At 46.3% G+C, this 20,253-nt stretch overlaps 5 protein-coding genes across 5 annotated transcripts in view; 2 read left to right on the forward strand and 3 right to left on the reverse strand.

Moving 5' to 3' along the window:
• Window positions 1-151: 151 nt before the first annotated feature.
• On the reverse strand, window positions 152-1,233 carry LOC125764281 (cytochrome c oxidase subunit 7A, mitochondrial). The gene is made up of 3 exons (XM_049428400.1): window positions 1,087-1,233; window positions 820-936; window positions 152-730 (listed from the first exon to the last, which is right to left on the reverse strand). Exons 1-3 carry the CDS (start codon window positions 1,096-1,098, stop codon window positions 587-589), a joined length of 273 nt encoding a protein of 90 aa, XP_049284357.1. The 5' UTR covers window positions 1,099-1,233; the 3' UTR covers window positions 152-586.
• A 282-nt stretch (window positions 1,234-1,515) lies between these two features.
• LOC125763897 (39S ribosomal protein L40, mitochondrial) lies at window positions 1,516-2,510 on the forward strand. The gene is made up of 3 exons (XM_049427628.1): window positions 1,516-1,648; window positions 1,716-1,967; window positions 2,041-2,510. Exons 1-3 carry the CDS (start codon window positions 1,623-1,625, stop codon window positions 2,351-2,353), a joined length of 591 nt encoding a protein of 196 aa, XP_049283585.1. The 5' UTR covers window positions 1,516-1,622; the 3' UTR covers window positions 2,354-2,510.
• LOC125763037 (U3 small nucleolar RNA-associated protein 25 homolog) lies at window positions 2,494-5,211 on the reverse strand. The gene has a single exon (XM_049425811.1). The coding sequence runs from the start codon at window positions 5,071-5,073 to the stop codon at window positions 2,629-2,631; it is 2,445 nt and encodes an 814-aa protein (XP_049281768.1). The 5' UTR covers window positions 5,074-5,211; the 3' UTR covers window positions 2,494-2,628.
• A 755-nt stretch (window positions 5,212-5,966) lies between these two features.
• The window catches only part of LOC125762406 (cytosolic carboxypeptidase Nna1-like), a 30,409-nt gene continuing 16,122 nt past the window's right edge, over window positions 5,967-20,253 (reverse strand). The window contains exons 3-16 of the mRNA XM_049424470.1: window positions 17,684-17,836; window positions 15,795-16,027; window positions 13,917-14,066; window positions 13,448-13,754; window positions 13,215-13,319; window positions 12,970-13,145; window positions 12,737-12,899; window positions 12,492-12,650; window positions 12,333-12,401; window positions 9,009-9,242; window positions 8,255-8,673; window positions 7,377-7,565; window positions 6,948-7,253; window positions 5,967-6,800 (exon numbers count right to left, since the gene is read on the reverse strand). Coding sequence (XP_049280427.1) covers window positions 6,296-6,800; window positions 6,948-7,253; window positions 7,377-7,565; window positions 8,255-8,673; window positions 9,009-9,242; window positions 12,333-12,401; window positions 12,492-12,650; window positions 12,737-12,899; window positions 12,970-13,145; window positions 13,215-13,319; window positions 13,448-13,754; window positions 13,917-14,066; window positions 15,795-16,027; window positions 17,684-17,836 — 3,168 coding nt within the window. The 3' untranslated portion in view covers window positions 5,967-6,295. The remainder of the gene's footprint in view (window positions 6,801-6,947; window positions 7,254-7,376; window positions 7,566-8,254; window positions 8,674-9,008; window positions 9,243-12,332; window positions 12,402-12,491; window positions 12,651-12,736; window positions 12,900-12,969; window positions 13,146-13,214; window positions 13,320-13,447; window positions 13,755-13,916; window positions 14,067-15,794; window positions 16,028-17,683; window positions 17,837-20,253) is intronic.
• Window positions 6,638-20,253, forward strand: part of LOC125762933 (glutamine-dependent NAD(+) synthetase) — a 37,217-nt gene continuing 23,601 nt past the window's right edge. Inside the window, exon 1 of the mRNA XM_049425676.1 lies at window positions 6,638-6,754. The gene's annotated coding sequence lies outside the window, so the exon portion shown is untranslated. The remainder of the gene's footprint in view (window positions 6,755-20,253) is intronic.

Genomic DNA, 20,253 nt, shown 5'->3' on the forward strand with positions numbered 1-20,253 from the left:
AACCGCATCGGGTGATTCTTCTGATCAAATTATCGCTGCAAATTCGCTGCAAATGAATATACAACAAGCACATTGCCTTTCGCTTCCGGCGCTGCTATTTTCTGTTTCGGATATGCATCGGACTCACGTGCGTTCCAGCAACGATTCGGCGTTAGTATTGATCAAAACACATATTTATTTGCTGATAAATGCAAGAGTAAATGTGTACCGTCGTACGTAATGGAATCATGCGGTTCGTTTCTGTTTTTGCATCCCGTGTTGATTGAAACATAGAGACATATATATGTAGAGGTTAATCACACATTCGACACAAGGATGTTAGTTCAGGGCCCTGGGGTAAAAGATTATGGACCTACACTACGCAGCACAAAATCACAAACTACTCCTAACCATTTTGTTCGGCAGATAAATATTCATTTTGATAATTGTTTTGAACTACAGCTGGCTGCATGCTAGAAGGTGCTAGCTCGGGAGTGGGAAAGGATGTTGTTTCTCCGATCGGCGACTCACAGGCCATGGATTACCTGTATCATTTCTAAGCATGGCAATTCTGCTCGCTTATTTAAGGGTTATCCGCTCATCCGCTCTAATCGTCCTTCTTCGGGTAGCTCAGCTCGTAGAACAGCTTGCCGATACCGGCCAGACCAACCAAGCTGAGAGCCATCGTCACCGCAAACAGCGCATTATCCATCGGCCCACCCTTCAGGAAGACGGGCTTTCCATCTGGTTTCTGTCAGCGATTAGGGAAGCGTAAAAACACATGAGTGCACCGGTTAGGATAGTGTTGTTTTTTTTAGGGAAACCACCCATTCCACCCACCTGGAACTTCTCCTGGATGTGTTTTAGCTGCTTGTAGCCCTCAGCAACCTCACCGGACGAGGCCGTTGCGGTGCGGGAGAACTGGCGATTGTTCTGCAACACCAATCGGGCAATATTCTGAAGCAGGACAGCGTTGTTAGTAAATTACGTAATTTTTGTTGAGTGCACCGTTCCATCGTCCGTCGGGAATCATGGCGCTGCAGGCCGGAAACGTTGGACTAACGTTTTCCAGCCTCAGGGATAGTCGTGGTAACACTTTTCACTTACCTTATAGCTCATGGTTGATGGTGGTTCTAGTCTGGAACTCGGAGCAGCAAAAGTAAGCTACTTGCGTAACTTGCGTCTTATTTGCTTCACAAAACAGAATGGTGTGGATGAAAAATGGAGCAGTGACATTTCACCCTACCTGTCATGCTCAGCTGTTCACACTTCGAGCGGAATAGTCAAAATTGTGTGGTGTTTCTATATGGATTCAATTTTTTATGGAAATATTCATAATTTTTTCCAATAACTGTTGAACACTTGATTGAGCAGACCGCATTACATTTAATGTGATTTTTTTTATTTTATTGTTTTTCTTGCTCGCTTTAAGGATGAATATTGATTGGAAATATGTAAATTATGCCTTCTTTTCCATATTCACATTCCATTCCGGTTATGTAAACATTCGAGCACATTCGAGCAGAGTAGTTCGAGCTTGTTCGAGCAGATTCATAACTGTCAGTCGGTGTTATGAAACTGCTGTCATCGTGCTGCACTGTTTACGTAAAATTCAGTTCAAGAACTAATTCTTCCCTGGGAAAATGTTGCAGTTTCCCTTGCTGAGTCGGTAAAGTATTGATATCATTTAGGCCACCCTCGCTTCAAACTAAACGAAATACGTTTATGCTTTGCAGCATTTTCCCGGTTTTGGGACACACAGCACGATCCATTCATAGCAGCGCTGGACTATTGTTCCGCAGTACGCCGGTACTGTGCGCCGAACCGCTAAAGAAGAAGAAAAAGCTCGATCCACAGATCATCAAACAACGCGAGGAGCGTAAGCGGAAGCGACTGGAGAAACAAATTCGACGGCTAGAGAAAAATGCGCGCCAGCTGAAACCGATCGAGGAGCTGGAAGTGCCGATGGAGTTAATCGATGAGCAATCGTATGTATAATGTGACGGTTCGCACACACCACGCGCACACCACTTACCGCGATGTTTTTCCTTCCTATATTAGCAAGCGTAAGCGCAACGTACCGAAACCAACGCCGGAGCTGATCGAGGGCCGTGCCCTGCTTGAGAAACAGTGGGCCAAGTACAGGATGCAGGAGACGCTAGCCGATTATCAACTGTTCGATCGGATTGTGGCAGCACAAACGAAAGCACTCAATGAGCTGAAGCTAGAATCGGAAGAGCTATATCAACAGGCAATACAACCAGATCCAGCACTGGTGCCGTTCCGTGCCCAAGGCCCTGTTGCTACTCCACCAATCAAAGACTACGAACAACCGGACGGGGAGTATATCGATGTGTCCAGAAAGTGGGAATAATCACACAAACACATACCAAGCAACAATTCAGTGTAAGAAATGTAAGCATATTAACTTTATATTAGTGTGTCTAAGTAAAGGTAAAATAAACATGGGAATAATGTGAATTATCATAATAATGAAATACGCACAGTCCCTGGTGAAACAATTATAGAAACGTATTCTTTTTGCAATATTTAGGTCTTACATTATTGTAAATTAATCTTCCTAGAAAATGCCTGAATAGGTTTTCACAAACTTAATATACATTCACTCAACAATCGTAAGAAAATCGTTCACTTTTGATCGGTCGTAAAGCGGTGTACCGAGCGTGGTGCTTTTATCATCGCTTTCGCCCGTGATGCACCGACCATCTCCGCCAGTTGGTACGTATCATAGCCGGTGTACAGCACCGTCACCGTCATCGACTCATCGTCCACACCGTCGTGCGGATTCTGATTCTCTTTTATCATCAAATTTACCAGCTCCGGGTAAAAGTTTGGAAAGACGGGCGGTGCGTAGAGGATCAGATGCCGGATGCCCCGTATACGGTGGCGCCGGAAAAAATGCGCCCGCTCGGAGTATAGCAGAAAGTGTTTGCTGCCATGGAAGAACATATCCCGTGCGCGCGCTATCTTCGCATCCGTCGTGTACTCGCAGATCTGGGTAAAGCTGAGTTCCTCCTTCTTGAAGTAATTTCTTAACCGTATGAAGTCGAAGTAGCTCGGGACGTAGATCATGCAGCGCGCCATCGAAACGGTCCGCGCCTGGGGCAGCACAACGTTTACAAAGTGCGAAAATCGTGCCGTGCCGACACCGGCCAGTGTGGTCGTTTCAACGCGCTGAAAGTTTTGGGGCACGCGCACGACCACATGCTTGATCGTGCCGGTTAGCGTGCGCTTGCATGATCGCACTTTGCCACGGTAGTTGTGGAAGTGCTTGTTGTACAGCAACCGGAACTCAGGCAGCTCGAACGCGGAAAGCAACACCGTCTGGCGGTAGAATTTGGACCATCCGTTCAGGCACCACTCGCGTACACGGGAAAATTCCGTGTATTCGGTGGTTTTTGGTTGATGGTGCAGATGTTCCATCACGTGCAGTACGTGGTCCCAGTTCTGTGCGTAACATATTTCCGCCTGATCGATGATGAGCAGCTCGATGCTGGCAAGGAAATCATAATCGCGGTGCTTCTCACCTTTCGCACCAATCACCATCCGAAGTCCGAGCGGTGAAGCGATAATCACGTCCGACGAGTAGTATTTCGCGTACAGCTTCATCGTCGACCGATTGAAAGCTATCCCGAGCCGAAAGTTATCGTCAATGTTGCCGGCAAACGTGCGCTCATAGTCCGCCGGTTTTGGATTCTTGCGCGGAAAATGTAACGTCGATCCGCCACCGTACTCCTCAGTGAAGCGTTTCCAGTTTAGAACGCCTTTCTCTTGCTCGCCGGCAAACAGGCGCTTCAGCACACTCACACACTGGAGTGCCGACTCACGGAACGGTACGATAATCAGTACCTTTGGGCGTACGAAACCCTGATCTCGGCATTCTAACCCAACCGTTGGCTCTTCGCCAACGTTCGGTTTCTTCACCTTCACCCGTCGACGGAATTGATCTTCGACAGGTTTCTTCTTGCCGGTCGCCTTATCAGCCGTCAGTTTAATCGTATGATGTTGAATCTTGCTGGCCGCCTTTTGCACATGGTTCAACGCGTGCAAGCAGTAAACGTACCGCAACCGATCCGCGTTTTCGAAACTTCGCTGCGGATAGTGCAAATCCTGATATCCGTTCAGTATTGCAAACATGTCACGCTGTAATGCATCCATCTCTTCCGATATGTTGCGCACAATTCTGTCCTTCACGTGCAGCTTGCTCCAATCGATCGGTTCGTCATCCGCTGTAACCGGTAGGGTGGGCAGTGTGCCAGGTTTGGCGTACCTTTCCTTCGCGAAAATTCCCTTCTGCTCCCTCCGGTTGCTGGGTGAGCGAGCTTTCGGCAGTTCGACGTACACATTGCCCAGACTGCCTAACGCCATGGTGGTCGTTTCGACGCGTGGTGGTTCCGCAGCTAGCGCTTCCAGCATCGCCGGACTTAAATTATACGCCGTGTGCAACATATAGGGATCGTCCGTCGTTGCTTCATCCTCATCTGACGACAGATCGCTTTCGTCCGTGAGCAAATTATCTTCGTCGCTTTCGTCTTCATCTGCGCTCTCATCATTCTGCGACTCACCTGCAGCCTCATCATCCTCGTCCACGAGCATCCCACTGTCACTTTCCTCAATTTTGTACATCTCATCCTGCACGGATGTTTCATCTTCCTGCTCGTCTCCATCCTCATACTCATCGTTGGTATCCTCTTCTTCATCTGTATCGTCCTCACTATCCACCACTTGTCCGATCTGCTCGTTAAATTCCAACGCTAAATCTTCGAACGTGGCACCATCGTGTCCATCACACTCGTCCGCTTCCGAGTCACTGGACGCAAATGTGTTCACATCGGTGGAAGTATTTGCCTCCTGACGGTACTTTCTTTCCGCCTCTATCTGCCGCTTCTGTGCCTGGATCGCTTCCTGGCCCCGCTCGATGTGTTTAATGCTTCGCTGGTACTTAGTTGGTGGTGGCCGGTTTGCTCGTTCTTTTTTCAGCTTCTTTTTCATGTCTTTGCTAAGGTACTGTTGTTTCGCCCCCTTGCGTGGGTTCTTGAACAGGCTTCCCTTACCCATACGTCGGTTAACCATGATTCCAATATTTCGTTTTGTATGCTTTTATGAAAATAACTTTTAACGGGAATCTATTTACCATTTACCAAACTGTAATCTACAACCATCCCGCAACGTTTGTTGACAATTTACTGTACACACGTGCGTCTGCTCGAATTCGAGCTCTTTAAGCAATAACAAACTGCTCAAAACGTCGGTTGGTAACCGTTGTTTTAATAAAATGCAATAAAAGATTTTAATGAATTAGCAAATTGATGCAAACTATTTATTGTTATTTTCCCTTTGTTCGATTAAAAGCTTCTTTGTGGATTGTTATTTTTTTCGCAATTTAGTTTTTTTGTGGATTTCTGCAGCAAACGATTTAGCTGCTCGAACAGGGTTCGCCAGCAAAAGTCGAGCAGTCAGCTGTCGCGGTGACGTTTCAAGCATTTGAGGGTTAATCTGTGTATGCGTTTTTTATGTTTTCCATTTTTGTTGCTCAAACCGCACCATCGCTATATCCTTGCTCTGGTGGAGGAGGGAGGCGAGCATACATTTCGTGCATCAGACATAAAATTAGTGTGTTGTTTGTTTTAAGTTACTGTTTTCATGCATGTATTGAACATTTAGTTCACCATCCCGCAAGATCGTTGTGTTCAAGTGTACGGAGTGTTTTAGGCAATAGATAAGAATCGGAGTTGCGTCAATTCATTTTGCCCTACAATCAACTCTCAGCTATCTGCCTGCTGGTTGTTTGCTGCCACCCGTCAGACCACCTGTCCATTGGGAGCTGGTAAGTTTTACGTAATGTAAACTGATTGCCCCCAAACGGTGGACCGAGTGCTGTAGACGGTGTCGTCGTAAAAAACAAATTGCTCCACCTGCACAGGACAGTTCCCTGTACACGGTTCATTATATGGAAAAAGTTAGTGTTAAGGGTTTCTTTTTATTTGATTTATTCATCACTACGTGTATCGTTCTTATGGTTCTAGAATGCATGTTGCGTTTATCTTTCATCGGGTTGTTCTTAACTTACAAAACTCTTCACTCACATTAAATGCTTTCTCGCCTCATCGTGTCTCTACTCAACACGTAACTCGTATATGCGTGTGTGTGTGCGCATTGTTTAAAGAAACAAAAAAGAACGAAAATGGCCAGGAAAACAAAAATGATCCCAAAACCGAACCAACAACCCCCGAATTCCACAAACGTACTTTCTGCGCCCAACTTATACCGTTATATACATCCTTTCCATGGCTTCCTAGCACGGCAGTTTGTCCTTCTTTTCCTTGGCGGTGCGTTTCTTCTTGTGCTTCTTGCCAGTAACTACCTTCACGTTTCTTTCAGATTCCGTCTCGGAGCAGAGGGTTGTCAGCTGTATATCGATACTGGTCGTGGGCAGCTTGATCGGCGAGGCAGTGCTTTTGCCCCGCGTACCAGCGTACGATTTGCGCATCTTTGGCAGTGGCTGGGCGGCCGTAACCACGATACCGCCGGTGCGGAACTTGCTACCGGCCTTGACGCCCGGAGACGGCACAGTAGGCGGGCCGGTTCCGCTTCCCGCTCCGTTGACACCGTTCGGTGCGTTCCCGTTAGGTCCGGCAGACAGGGTTGTTGAGGACGGGACGCTCAGTAGTGCCTTGCGGGGGGAACCGGCCGTCGACAGGGAGCTGGTGGCGAGCAAACGACGCGACTGACCGACCCGTGCACTCCGCGACAGGTGAGTGATGATTTCCGCCTTCTCCACGATCTTGCTCAACGTTGAGCTGAAAGCCGCTCGGAAGTTCAAGAAAGAGCAAATAAAAAAAAATGATGAAAAGGATTAGAAAACAAAATCCGGAAAAAACACTTAGCACAAATATTGAATGGTACGCAACGATAAGAAGGAAAACCCCCCGGAACTTTTGCCGTACCGTGTTTTTCGTTTAACGCGTGACATGTTGCTACTGCCACCACCACCGCCTCCAGTACCACCGTCCGTTCCGGTTTGGTCCGCCGGTTTCTTCTCGCTGACGGTACCGGCCAACTTGTGTTTAGCCGCCGCCGCAACGGCAGCGAACTGTTCCGAGCCAACCGTTATCTTTACCCGCACGCTACGATTTTCCTTGTCCTTTTGCGTACCGAGCACGTGCGAATGGTGCTTTAACAGACTTTTGTGATGCTTTTCCTTCATGCTGCGCTTTTCATCCTTCCAGGCGGCCAACTTCTGTGAACAGGCACTAGAAAACAAACAAGGATTGTACGTTTTCATTATCTCCAATGAGATGGTTGGTTAAGACTTATGGCCTAGCCGCCCTAAACGAAATAACAAAAAAAAAAATAATGGTTGGTCAAGGTCTTACGTGAGTAGCGCCTCATTGTCGTAGTGGGTAGACTTAACGAGGGTTGGTGGTGCGCCCCAAGAGATTGGGCGCGGATTGTAACAATCGTTGACGTAGCCGTCTGAGTGAGTACCAGTCCAGATGGAGCGTTTAAGTGAGAAGCGCACTTGGCAGTGGTCCGGGCTAGCCGATTTCATTACGTCCACCGTTCTGGAAAGATAGTTTCATCCAAAATTATAACCATAGACAGCGATATAACATGATACAAGCTTAGAAGATGTGTTAACAATAATATTCGGTCCCTTGTGTCCTCTTTCGTAACCTCTGCCTTTATCTTAACTCAAGCTCAACTGTGGCTCATAAATCCTTGGTAATAGCAAAGAACAATGAGAAGCTTTTCCTTCATTTTCTCATTTCACCGTTCAAAGCCATTTACTATTTTGCCTTTTTCTCTATAATTGCTTATTTGAATTTAATAGGAATTTTAAATCCTTGTTGAAGAAAATTGCTAAAGCTCACTAAGTATCTTCCAAAGAGTTTTCGTCAGAGTTCACTGCTACATATACTACGTTCTCTGTACTTTTCTTATTTAACTGAGTTAGATGATAATATTTCTTATTTGAAACATTTTCTCTCAGACATTGATTTTATGATTTACTAAGTCTTTGTGCTACTACTACTACTTACTACGATATTTCTGGGTTACCTTAACCTGTATTTACCAGCCATATGGTCTATTCTTGCTATTCCGATTCGATCTATATGAATTTCTATTCATATTTAAATTTAATAATTCCCTAAATTTATTCCCCCAAATGTCAACATCACACACCAGGACGTACTTCATGTTGTCGTGGATAGAATAACCTTATCAACCATTGCCTACTTTTAGATCTTACCTCTCGCTGCCACTTGATCGCTGCCAGACACGCTCCTTGCCGATTACCGGCGGGAACTCCTTGATGATGCTCATCACCATTTTGCTCTGCTCGTCCTCATCCTCGGACTGGTAGCGATTGGCCGCGGAACGTACGATCAGTTCCGGCGGCATGAGGTATTGCGTTTCGCAGCCAAGCAGCGTCAGCTTGCGTATGTTATCGGTGCGTCGTGGTCGATTACGCCGGCGGAATGTGCGCTTGACCGTGTTCTCCGTGTCGGAGGCGGCCGCCGGCGGTAGCAGCAGCTCGTCCTCGGACGTATATTCGAAGAAGTCGCTCGCTGGCTCGGTGGTCGGTATGTCCAGTACTATACGCTGCACGCTGTGCGATTTGCGCCTGTAAGCCGGTGGTCGTGCCAGCGGAACACTCTGCTTTTTGCTCTGCAACGTCGTGTAAAGGAAAAAAGATTTTGTATGAGGAAAATGATATCAAACTCCGCAAGAGAGAGAGCCTAGTAAATATGGAGCCAGAAAAGCAAACTGCACCCTTAGACGACTACTGTACAATGATTGTACATAGAGGAGCGATACATAGATCATTACAGCTGTAGTATCTATATGTACAACTGAAGAGTGTTACCAATTTTTGCAGTTAAGTGGGAACGAAAATTTTGCATTACAAACAAAACAGATTAAAGTTATGTTAGAGTTCGTCCCACCATCATGGCTATAGACACAGTTAGCCGTAGCCCACCATCACGAGATGGGCGCATTACCTTCTTGTTGCCTTTAAGCTTCTGCGGCAGCACCGGCGATGACGGTGGCACCTTGAGCGTTGAACAGCACGGTCCCTCCAACTCGGCCATACTATCCTTCCCTTCGTCCTCCGAGCTGCTGCTGCTCGTATCGCCCTCATCGCTCGAATAGTCCGACAGTGGTATGTTCAGCGGTTCCTCCGCACTCGAGCCCTCCTTCGACAGGCGTGTCAGTATTTTCATGCGCAGCTTTTCCTGTGCGTGTGTGCGGGTTTGTAGTTGTTGAACAAGCAGGTTGATCGTTGCATTTACGGTGAAGGGTTGAGATGTATTGATTGTTTGATTTGTATGCAAAACGTTGAGACACGTTTCAAACAGAAGTCTAAACCATTCACACGTGCGCCACGTGCGGCGGTTTGGACTGAAAGGGGCAACGTACTACTTTTTGTTTTTTGCTGAAAGTGCTAGTGCTGTAGTGGTTTTAAGCAAAAAGAAAATCTTTGTTTGCCAGTTCCGGTTTGGGACGTATCGGAATGCAAGGGTAGCATAAACGTTCCACTAAGTCGTTGCTCTAACCAACGCAATCTGTATCTCTACCCTTGCTTCCCCGAACAGGCTGAAGAGATTTAACTATAAAGTTTTGCTACAAAACAACATCTACTTAAAATTGTGCTGGTTACGAGCGGAAATCCGTACGGAACAACAACTAAAAAAAAACATACACAGAATAAACTGAAAAAAACTTTCTCTACCGCGTGTTGCATGGAGCCATTATTATTAAGACGCATTTTGGGTTTACACTACAGTAAGCAATGAAAGTATGATGTCAGATCGTACGCTCCTCCTCCTTCCCGGCAGTGGTCGATGGTTGCAGTTGAGCACTTGACCGCCGCCGTTTCACCACGACCACGACCTTGCGCTTGACGATGCGTTTCGGTTTGGCTGTCGTCGACTGTTCAGCTTGCCGTTGCGCTTCCAGCTCTTCAGTCGTCCGCGGTATCGGTATGGCGAGAAAGTGCTGAAATCGGCGCTGGATCGCTTCGTCGCACGGTGGCGGCCCGTTCGGGTGGTAAAGGTTCAGCACGAACCAGAGACACTGGCGCACTTTGCGCCGGTAAGCACGCTGCGTGGTGGGATTGTTTAGTGCGACCAAAACGAGGGTTGAATGTATACGTGTGTGGGTGTATTTGTGTATGTATGTTTTGTTTGTTTGTGTGGACACAACATCAAGAAAGCGTTAGTATCACGAGCCATCAAAAAGGGAGTGGATTGTGTCAACCTGCTGCCATGTTGCTCGATACCGCCCTGTTTTGTCCTGTGTTGTATGAAACGCACATGGTGAGGAAAGTTACCGTACCACCATGGCGTCAGGATGTCAAGTATGTCATGAGGAATGGCCGGGGTGGAGTGGTTTTTGGGTGCGTGTTTCATATTCAAAAGTAGTGCGGAGTATGTTCTATTCATTTTCGATTGTTTTTTTTTTCTGGCAATCCCCAATGACATTGCAACCCACGTGATAAAACATCTCTGTCAAAGTTCCGATCATTAGCTATGCATCTAAGCAGAATTCATTTAAACTACAATAGTAAACAGATGAGTGCTAGCCAAACACAGAAACGCAGACGTTCACTAGGGAAAGACGAAACAAAGACAGAGTGGTGGGCAATTCGACAGCTCGAGGTACGAATCGTTCATGGCCAGAACCAATTGCGCCAGTTGAAAAGGAACGGCTTTTCCTGCTTCTGCTTCAACGGGTAGTAGCTGTATGGACGAGCGACGCTCAGCTTGCGCCGCTTTTCCTGCCGGTCCTGCTCCTCCTGGCGGCGTTCTTCCCGCTGGGCCTCCATCTCGTCGGCGGTACGGGGCACGGGGATGCGCGTAAACTGTCGCAGCTTCATCGTAACTGCACCCTCGGACGGTGGCGAACCGTCCGGATTGTGCAGATTCAGTATGTACCAGAGATACTTGCGGACCATCTGCCGGTATCCACGCTGCGCCACCGGGTACCATTTTGTGCGTCAATCCGGCGTCCGTGTGGGGTGTTGCAAATATAGCGAATGTTTCATCGTGCCGTGTTTTTTTTGGTGCGCGTGTATGTTGTAGCCCGGCGCCATCAGTGTGGAAAGGGTAGAGAGGGATTTGAGAGAGTGGTGTTGAGTGTGTGGGGCATTGCTAGGCGACTGCTGGAGTTTTACCATGATCAAGTATACTCCTCAAACACGCATAAAAACACATACACACGCATGGTGTTACCAAAAGAAAACAGATCGACTGAACAATATTAGAGAGCAATGGTGGTAACAAGATGGTTTGGAATGGTGCAACATTTTCATACAACAAAATAAAACGAACAGATACATCTAAATATATTGCTTTACTTAACACATATTGGTTTTAAAATAACACTTACAAAACAAAAACCGTGGGATGAATATGAAAGACAGTTTCAAAGCTTATCGTCTTGATTGTTGCAATTGTTTTGCGGATGTTTTTTTTTTGGATCAGGTGGCCTGCCACACCGACAATTACATTCGCAAAAACACACTCTTATACACATACAAAAGCACTCGGGTATACATACTACTAGAGTAATTGCAACAATGGCGGAAAGGGAAATGAGATAAACTTTGTAAACACATGATTACTCGAACAGTTTTTTTTTGTTTGCTTATTGTGCAAACGGATTGTGGAGAATAGATTTGCATACCGAAGCCAAATTTAGCCCGTGTGTCACCAATGAGCTTATAGAAGTGGTCAGTTTCACATTGCCCGCATATCAGATGTCAAATACCGGTTTTGTTACTACTAGTGTGCGTGGTAATGTTTACTGCGCTGTCACCGCGTGCCATTCCAGGTGAAACAGTGTGACGTTATGCGTTTAAAGTTACGACTAAGTGTATTAGTACTGGGTATACTAAGTGGATAAATAGTGCTTTTAGAGATGCAGGACAGAGATATAAGTTTGTAAGGGTGGTTCGTGTGTTTGTGTGAAAGAGTTGGGAAACAAAGAGAGAGAGAGAGACTGACAGAGAGCGGAGAGAAAGCTTGGGAAAGGCGCGCTTTTTTTTTGTTCACTGTATATTGCTCTGGAAGGATATACATCTGTAGTCGACCGCATTAAATATCGCTGTGTAACTGATCCGTGTGTGCGTTACGGTGCTTCATGACAGGTATGTGAAATAGATCAAATGTAATGGTTTTGAAGTGCGTTTTGTTTTTTTTTTTGGCTTGTTTTTAACTTTCATTGAGCCACCAGAAGCTTTCCTGCTGCTCTGCGCGCTGCGCTTTCCGCAGCCTTTTCTCCCTCTTGCGTATTTTCTTAATGCGTCTTAGGTAATAATTTACTTTGATTGGATTATCGTCGTAATAGTCCATCAGCGTCTCACAGTAAGCTCGCCCGATATGCTCATAGTCCTGTTGGCCGCATAAGATAAAGGGATAATAGTTGATTGAGGAAAGATTGAACTAAAAAGGGGAATAGGTAGTAAAAGCAGAGATACTTACCGCAGTGGAAAAGTGTGTACCGGCGCGGCCTCCCATCGTGCTGCCACCGAAGGATGCCTCCAGCGTGTAGCTGTTGGTGACGCCCAGCACCCACACGACGATTCGTCCGGTACCTTCCTTGTTTTTCTGCACCTTAAATTTGCAATTCTCGAAGGAAAACTGTGCGAGATGAAAAATAAAGCATATTTACAGAATGTATTAAGATTTGCACACAAGAAGTACACCGACCAAGCAACCACAAATACCTTATCGGCCACATTTTTGTGCAACATTAGCGGGAAAACTTGTTCCAGCAGACGGCGATCCGGGTGCCGTTTGAGGTTCTCGCACCCGTATATGAACACGTTGTGTTTGCGGGAGTGTGCATGCATATCGCAGTACATCGCGACTCCACAATCCTCCATCAGTCTGCGGAAGTAGATCGTACGTTAGTTGGGTTAAGAAGAATCTGGCGCACCTCGTGCTAGCGGTTCCCTACCTTCTTATCATTGCCTTCGTGTTCCAGATCGAGGGATAAGTTTCGCGTATCACCGTGCGATACTGGCGATTGAGATCACGCCCCGTCAGTGAGCTGCGGGTATTGCCCACGATGACACCGTCCGGGTTGAGCATGGGCACCAGCTTGAAGATGAACTTATGTCGCAGCTTCTTCGCCTGCGGAATAGACGCTTGTATTGACAGTAGTGTAGGTTTGATACGCTAGATATACCGCATGACGCTTACCACGTACGAATCACCAGTTATGAAATCCATCAGACCCTTCATCATCCAAGAGGAGGGGCTCTCACCCGGATGAACACGTGCGGTGATAATGACTGCTTTCTTTTTCTGTCATAAGAAAAGAACCAACAGTAAAACAGGTTGTGTGTGTGTAGATGTTACGTTTGGACAGTTTGTCAAAGCAGTACCACTAATAGTGGTAGGTAGTGTAACCAACACTTATCTATCTCTACTACCTTTTGATTGTCGTCTTCGTGCGTTGTCGGCGCAGTGACGGTGAGATAGTAGACGTTGTTGCCGGCCAGCGAGCGGCAGAGCAGCCGTAGTTTGCAGAACTTCGACTTGACCGGGTTGCGCTGGATGCACATCAGATAGTCCTGCAGGTCGGAGTAGGTGTAGGGGTAGCTGTGGGCAAAGTAGACCGTGTCGCCTTCGTACTTGAACTCGATGTTGAACGACAGTGTGAACGAGCTGGTACCGATATACTCGTCCTCGTCGTCATCAACCGGCCGGTGATGGTAGTGGCTGTAATTGTATCCATTGCTGCAATAGGAAGTTATCACCCACAACACCAACATTGACATGAGACACATAGATAGAGAGAGAGAGAGAGAGAGAGAAAGAGAGAGAAAGCGAGAGGAAGGTGTGATAGGTGTGTCAAGTGGCGGAATGGTGCCTGCCGAAGGGTGACAATCATTGTCATACCTGTTGTCCTCATTTCGGAAGTAGGCAATGTTGTCGCCGCATCGTCTCCAGCCGACCTGATTGCATTCCGCATCCATCGTCGAGTACATTAGCGGCCGCATGCCCTCCTTGTACAGGCTGTCCGGTTTGGTTAGATTGATGATGGAGAATCTATGGCGGAACGTATTGATAGGGTTGAAGTATACACTTTACCTCTACTAACTGTACAAACTAACACACAATCGCACAGCATTTGGCGTTCCTTGACCCGTGTTGTATTTCCCCGGGCATGTGCACCAAGCGAAGTTGCAACACACATACACACACACAATAACGAACAGCACCAGAACTGGCCTTTTTGCCTGTCGGAAGATTATTTTTATAACGATACCCAAGATTCCCATCACCAAGTTTCAGAGGTGGAGCGAAGGTTCTCCTGCCCTCCCCTTGAGGGCGACGAAACCCATCCAAACAGCTGTGCCGACTTAATTGGCCACCGGTGCGTTGTATTTCATCTTTCAATATTTCCTCGTGTCTAAAACTGTCCCCCAAAAAATTGCACTCGGCTCAACTGGTGTGCTTGAAACCCGACAAACTACGGGACCACCCTTGTAACGCTTGGAAGTGTGTTTATAATGTCGCCCGGTAAAGATCGTCAGCTGTTTCGTCAGCTGGAAGTAGATGACCATGTCCCATAGCTTGTTTTCCAAATGGTCTGACATGGTTCTTTGTGTTTATGGGGGACATGCGTGCAACATTTAATAAAGGTCTCGCTACTCGGTGGAAGTCGTAAAGGACGTTCAGAGGGTATGCGGGAATGGTGAAGAAATCGTTTTTGCTTGAGGTTAAGATTTTAAACTATTTTTACTAACGAAGACGAGTCGTCGATACTGGGATTTGAGTTACATTTGGTTTGTAGTTTACTACAGGAAAGTTCTAAGAATTAATAACTACTTCTGGTATACACAGATGATATATCTGAGGAGGTGAATAAAAAAGAACCTAACCTTACTTTCTATTTCGGCCGAAATAGTATCACTTCTTCGAATCTAGCAACAAAACAGTACGATGTTTATCGGCACCATATGCTACCCACACATCTTGCACGTTGCATCTTCTTCCTTTCATCCATCCTCCCTTCCCTATCCCTTCTTCCTCTCAAATATTCGGTAGCGGAACTATTCTTGGCAAAATTCGTTTCGCCATGGAAAGCGCCGGATCGTTAATTCGGGGCGAGGATTTGCCATTTCCGATGGAAATCAGCGGGATAGACTGGGCGATTAAAACGCGCACACAGTTCTGTTGCCGTTGTGTTCCCCGCGGCCTTAAGATCATGTTCCCGGACGCCGGAGAACTGAACTCGTCGAAGGGGCAACCACAAGCCGTTAAGCATAATAATCGGCTAATTTCGCGCGCTTCGTGGCAAGGCGAGTTGATGGTTTCGTTTGGCGACGTGCTGCAACAGCAGCAGCAGCGGCAACTCAACAGCGCTAGTTAAAATTGTGCTGTTGGAAAATTTCGTGTATATTTATACACGAAAACGCAGGTCAGTAATTAATGGGACGAATGAGCGCGAGCATGTGTGTGACACGCTCCGGAAGAAGGCGAAACAAAAAAAACACAGTATGGAAACACGTTCGGAAACGAAATCATCCAAATGGTTCCTCTTCGCTTTGTGTCGTTACGATGGTGATGATGTACGGATACGGAAAGATGCGTGGGATGTTAAGGAAAAAAAAGATAAAATAAAATGAGAACGTGCGCTCGTAAACCCGACACCCATCGGACATCGATACCGTATAGAATCGTGCACACGGCACGCGAAACCCCCTAACCATGGTAAATGCTTAAGCTGAACAGACCTAGCAAAAGGGTAACTTATCGTGCTATCAGACTCACCTGTACACTACCTTCGCCTTGGTGTTCTTCACCTGAAAGTAGAACCACTGCGTGTGCCGGTTGGTGTACATGTCCGGACGCAGGTAGAGCTCATAGTAGGTCGGCGTTATCTTGATGGCGCGCCCGAGATTGCCGCTCTCGAACCGGGACTCAAACACGAGATCGTCCGGATCGAGCGGTGTCGGATGGGCGGCCGGTTGCGCCTTCGAACCGCCCACCGTCGAGCGGCTAAACTGCGGACAGAGATTGGGAGCACGATTAGTCGAAGTTTTGGACGCACCAGATGTGATTGTTTCCCGCCGGGATGATCCATTCTGTTCACCCTCAGAATCATCCGACTCGTCATTGTCCGCCTCATCGCTGTTATGGTTATTGCTATTGTTGTTGTTGCTACTGCCGATACTGCCGGAGGAGTGTCTCAGTACCGAGCCGCCGGGCTCATCACTATCCGGGCTACAGCTTACACCATCCCTATCGGCAGACGTACTCTCGAGTTCATCATCCACCGTTGGCCGTGCCGTGTTGGTACGATCTGCGATTGCTGAGGCGTTATCCTCCAAACCGAGCTCCTCCGGTACTGGACATTTGAGTCGACAGTGGAGCCGTCTGGGATCGGAGCCAATCTCACGTTCGGGTGTTGGTGACTCCTCCACCGAATGTATGATCACGTTCTCCTCGTCAAACGGCAATATCTCGTTAACATCGTTCATCTCCTCGTAAGAGTAGTCCCGATCGGCGTATTCGCTCTGCTCCCAGTGTAGTAGTGTGCGCTGGAGTCGTCGACGGAGCTGTCGCAGGTGTCGAAACATCGTTTCACTTTTTGTGCATGATGCTGGTTCGGGATCGGATTCAGGTGTCACCCGTAAATCATCATCCTTCTGTGTGTGCGTGTGTGTGTGTTGGTTGCCAAAATTGACATTTGGTACGTAATTCAGCGATAGCAGCGATGTAATGTACGATGAACGAGATACATGTAAACATGGAAGTGGTTGAGGTATATACGGAAGGAGTCAATAAGGGACAAAAGGATGCGAGAGAGAGAGAGAGAGCAGGAGTAGGTTAAAAGGGGAAAAATAAATAAAAAAGAAAGTGCAATGAAGACAAAAAAAGGTAATTATGAAAAACAAAAGAAAACAAAACGTAACAAAAGTCGAACAAACTAGTACTGGTAAACCAACTATTACTTCCGCTAATGAGCTTCCATCTCAGCCCATGTACACGTTTTGGAGTGGTCCAGCGTTAAGAAATGATGATGAGCAGATGACGGGGATGGGAGATGTTGAGGGAAGGAGTCTTTGCACTAATTGAACGCATGGGTTGGTTTTTTGTGTTTTTTTTTTGTGGAATGGCAATGGTGTTTGCCATAGTAGAGTAGTGCGTCAACCGTGTTTATCACGTTGACGGCTGCAGTACACGCACTGAGATGAGATTAGCGCCTGGGGATAGTAGCTTGTAAATGCGGCATGCTTCATCGGACGACGAAAAGACATGCACACGCACCACCTTCATCATCATCCCAGGCGGAGCAATGTCAAAGCTTCCTTTGGGCGGGTTGTTGGGTGTAGTTTGTAGCATTTTTTTCCCAGCGCTGTTTTTTTTCTAGTGTGTGTTATCAGCCATTAAGGTATAGCGGAGATGTAAGCCTGGTCGATGATCTGGACCAGTAAGGGTTGGAAGTAAAGGCAGCCACAACAACAACAGCAAGAACAATAACAATCACGGCGGTAAAACACACAAACAATACGCACATGTACACACAAAAGCGCGGCACAAAAGGACGCAGCGGGTATGGTAACAGCCGCACACCAGGATTATCTCCCGGTGCAACGTACACCAACGCTGGTGGCGGGTTGCGAATGCGCATCGGCAAGAGTGATTAGACTACTTACGTAGTGAACAGCGCTGGTGGGGTTGTAGTTGTACACGATGATGCCATTTTCTTCGCCTACCGGGCGCGGTTGCAGTTCCTTCCCGGTCGGTTGGTAGTACGGTTCCGGTGTTTCCGGTGCGTCATCCAGATGGTACACACGCTCCTCGAGTACCTAAAGCACCATGGAAGAGTAATGAGAGCAAGCGTTAAATTGGGATGGTTTACTGGGCTTTTTGCTACTTAATTGCTACGCTCTGCTGCTTATTTTGTTTTAATCATCATCATTTTCACAACCGATGTGTGATGGTTGTGTACAACCAACGATGAAGGTTTGATTTTTTTTGCAAGTCTCCACCATTTTGCTTACTTTTTCTATCTATCTTAAAATTTGAAACAGTGCCGCTTGATAGTTATTTGTTGTGATTGCTTTCTTGAAGAGTTATTAGTATTAGAGGTTTGTTTTAAAAGGAAAAAAAGATATGAAAAATATTTTTCTTCGAGTACCTGTTCAATTAATGTCAAAATTAATATGGAATTTAAAAAATTGTCAACCGTTTGCTCATGCAGTTACAAGTGTAAAGAAATGTTTTGTAAAACGTGTTAAATTCTTACATAATTTTGTACTGGTGTATATTCTAGTGTCAATTTAAACTGCTCGATAGCTGGCCCTCTTTTTGACAGATGTTGTTATAATTTTTTTTCCTAGCTTAACCAATTATAGTACCCAAAAGAAAGTTATTTTACATGGGAAAATAAATACATTTTAACACAAGTTAATTTTGTTTTGTCGATTTTCTTGTAATATGCATTAATTATTGCTGACATAGATGATAAACTGCTTGACATCGTTAGTAAATGTCAAAAACTAAAACCTGCTCGAATTAAATCACGTAATGGGATGATAATAAATTCTACGTTTCATTTCTACGACCGAAACAAAGATTTATTTTTCTGCTTGCGTTATGAATTTATCATCGAGAATCAATGTGTACCATTAAAGCATATCGATTTATGCCGGTACCATTATTTCATATTCCACCTCAAACACGCCATTAATTACAATGTGTGTGTGTGTTTTTTTGCTGTTGCTTTCTTTAACCATAATGGCAAAGCAAACCAGCAATTAAAGTCTGTTTCCCTCCGCTTTTCTATCGGCCAATTCATTCCCTCCTTCCCCGCCCCTTTTCGTCCTTTCTCTTTCTCCCCACCCCCCCCACACCCCCCCACCCCCCCATCGTCTACAGATATGACGCAGCTAGCAACAGCTGTGTGTCGCCAGTGTGTCGCGCTCTCCCAGAGACCTGGCGAATATTAATTTAACGACGGTTTTGGCCGGGATTTTCCCTGGAAAAGGTTAATCAATGCCAGCGACCCACCCGGCCACGATGCCACTTAGCATGGATATTTATTCATCACGGTCCTACAAGCCGGTGACGGGTATAGGAGACGAGACAGAGAGAGAAAATAATCGAATCCTCCCCCTATTCTCTCCCCTCCCTCCCTACCCCTATCCCACAAACTCTGTGGGGTGGCGGGGGAAAGGTGGTAAACATCCTCCCCCTTCAGGCGGGGGATGATGGCAATAGTCGGTCTGGAGCGTGGGTGGGACAAGAAGGGTTGGAGGTTTGGTGAAGGAGGGAAGGAAAGAAAGACGTAACTCTAAATTTAGGAGACCTAGTGTGTTGCCTCCTGCATGATAATAGTGTGTGAAAGGATATGCTAGGGCAGGAATGAAGTATCGGAATAACAAAACAGGAGTCATTGTACCTTTGCTTTTGGAAAATGGATTTCACCCTAGATTGGAAGTATTCCGTCAATAAAAAAGAAAACACAATCTCGTGCGCTGTGTTAAGGGAGAAAGAAGGGGTGTTTGGTTTGATTTATTTAGTTTTTTTTGTGTATGTTTAACGTTCGACTTTCTTTTACCCGGCTAACCAACTAACGCTGTCTAAGAGATGACGGAAGTGGACGGGTTGCCGTGCTGAAAATTCATTGCGCTTCGATCGGTTTGGGGCCGGCGCGCGCTGCAAGAACTGAAATCACTTCATCAGGAACCTCTGGAGAGGGAAGGACGAGTGGAGAGAGGAATGTTGGGAAGCGGGGTATCGATGATGGAATTTCGGGTACAATTGGGTTCTCTCTTGCGTGATTTTTTTTTTTTGCAAAGGAGCTTCATTTAAACGGACGAGTGACGTAACAAACGAATGAGTCGAGTCGGTTAAAGGCAAAATAAGCAAAAATAACAACATAAAGACCAGTCTGGTATCTGATGGTTTTGTTTGATTGGTCGCTCCAAGCAAACCAAATAATGCTGGTACAGCACACACACACACACAAAACACACCAAAATAACATGACAAGGAAACAAATGATATGTTAAAAACCATACACACAAACACACACACAGAAGAATTCGTTGTGCAAGCTGTTTCTCGCAAAAAAAAAAACTTTCCAAACAAAAAAGGGTGTGATAGAAATGGGCTAGTGGGCGGTGGAAAGCAAGGGAAATTAATTTCACTTCACTGCCAGACGAACCAAGCTCGAACAGGATCTTGTATGCTTGTGTCCTGCATGCCCTAACACACTTCT

This window comes from Anopheles funestus, chromosome X (genome assembly GCF_943734845.2).
Source record: "Anopheles funestus chromosome X, idAnoFuneDA-416_04, whole genome shotgun sequence".
In the NCBI taxonomy this organism is placed as follows: Eukaryota; Metazoa; Arthropoda; class Insecta; order Diptera; family Culicidae; genus Anopheles; species Anopheles funestus.

What these genes read in the sequence shown, in the direction of transcription:
- LOC125764281 (XM_049428400.1), bottom strand. An exon ending in ACATCCAGGAGAAGTTCCAG is followed by an intron (nt 731 to 819) that starts GTGGGTGGAATG and finishes AATCGCTGACAG; the next exon opens with AAACCAGATGGAAAGCCCGT.
- LOC125763897 (XM_049427628.1), top strand. Translation starts at nt 1,623, where the DNA reads ATGTTGCAGTTTCCCTTGCTGAGTCG. An exon ending in CAGTTTCCCTTGCTGAGTCG is followed by an intron (nt 1,649 to 1,715) that starts GTAAAGTATTGA and finishes TATGCTTTGCAG; the next exon opens with CATTTTCCCGGTTTTGGGAC. An exon ending in GAGTTAATCGATGAGCAATC is followed by an intron (nt 1,968 to 2,040) that starts GTATGTATAATG and finishes TTCCTATATTAG; the next exon opens with CAAGCGTAAGCGCAACGTAC.
- LOC125763037 (XM_049425811.1), bottom strand. Translation starts at nt 5,073, where the DNA reads ATGGTTAACCGACGTATGGGTAAGGGAAGCCTGTTCAAGAACCCACGC.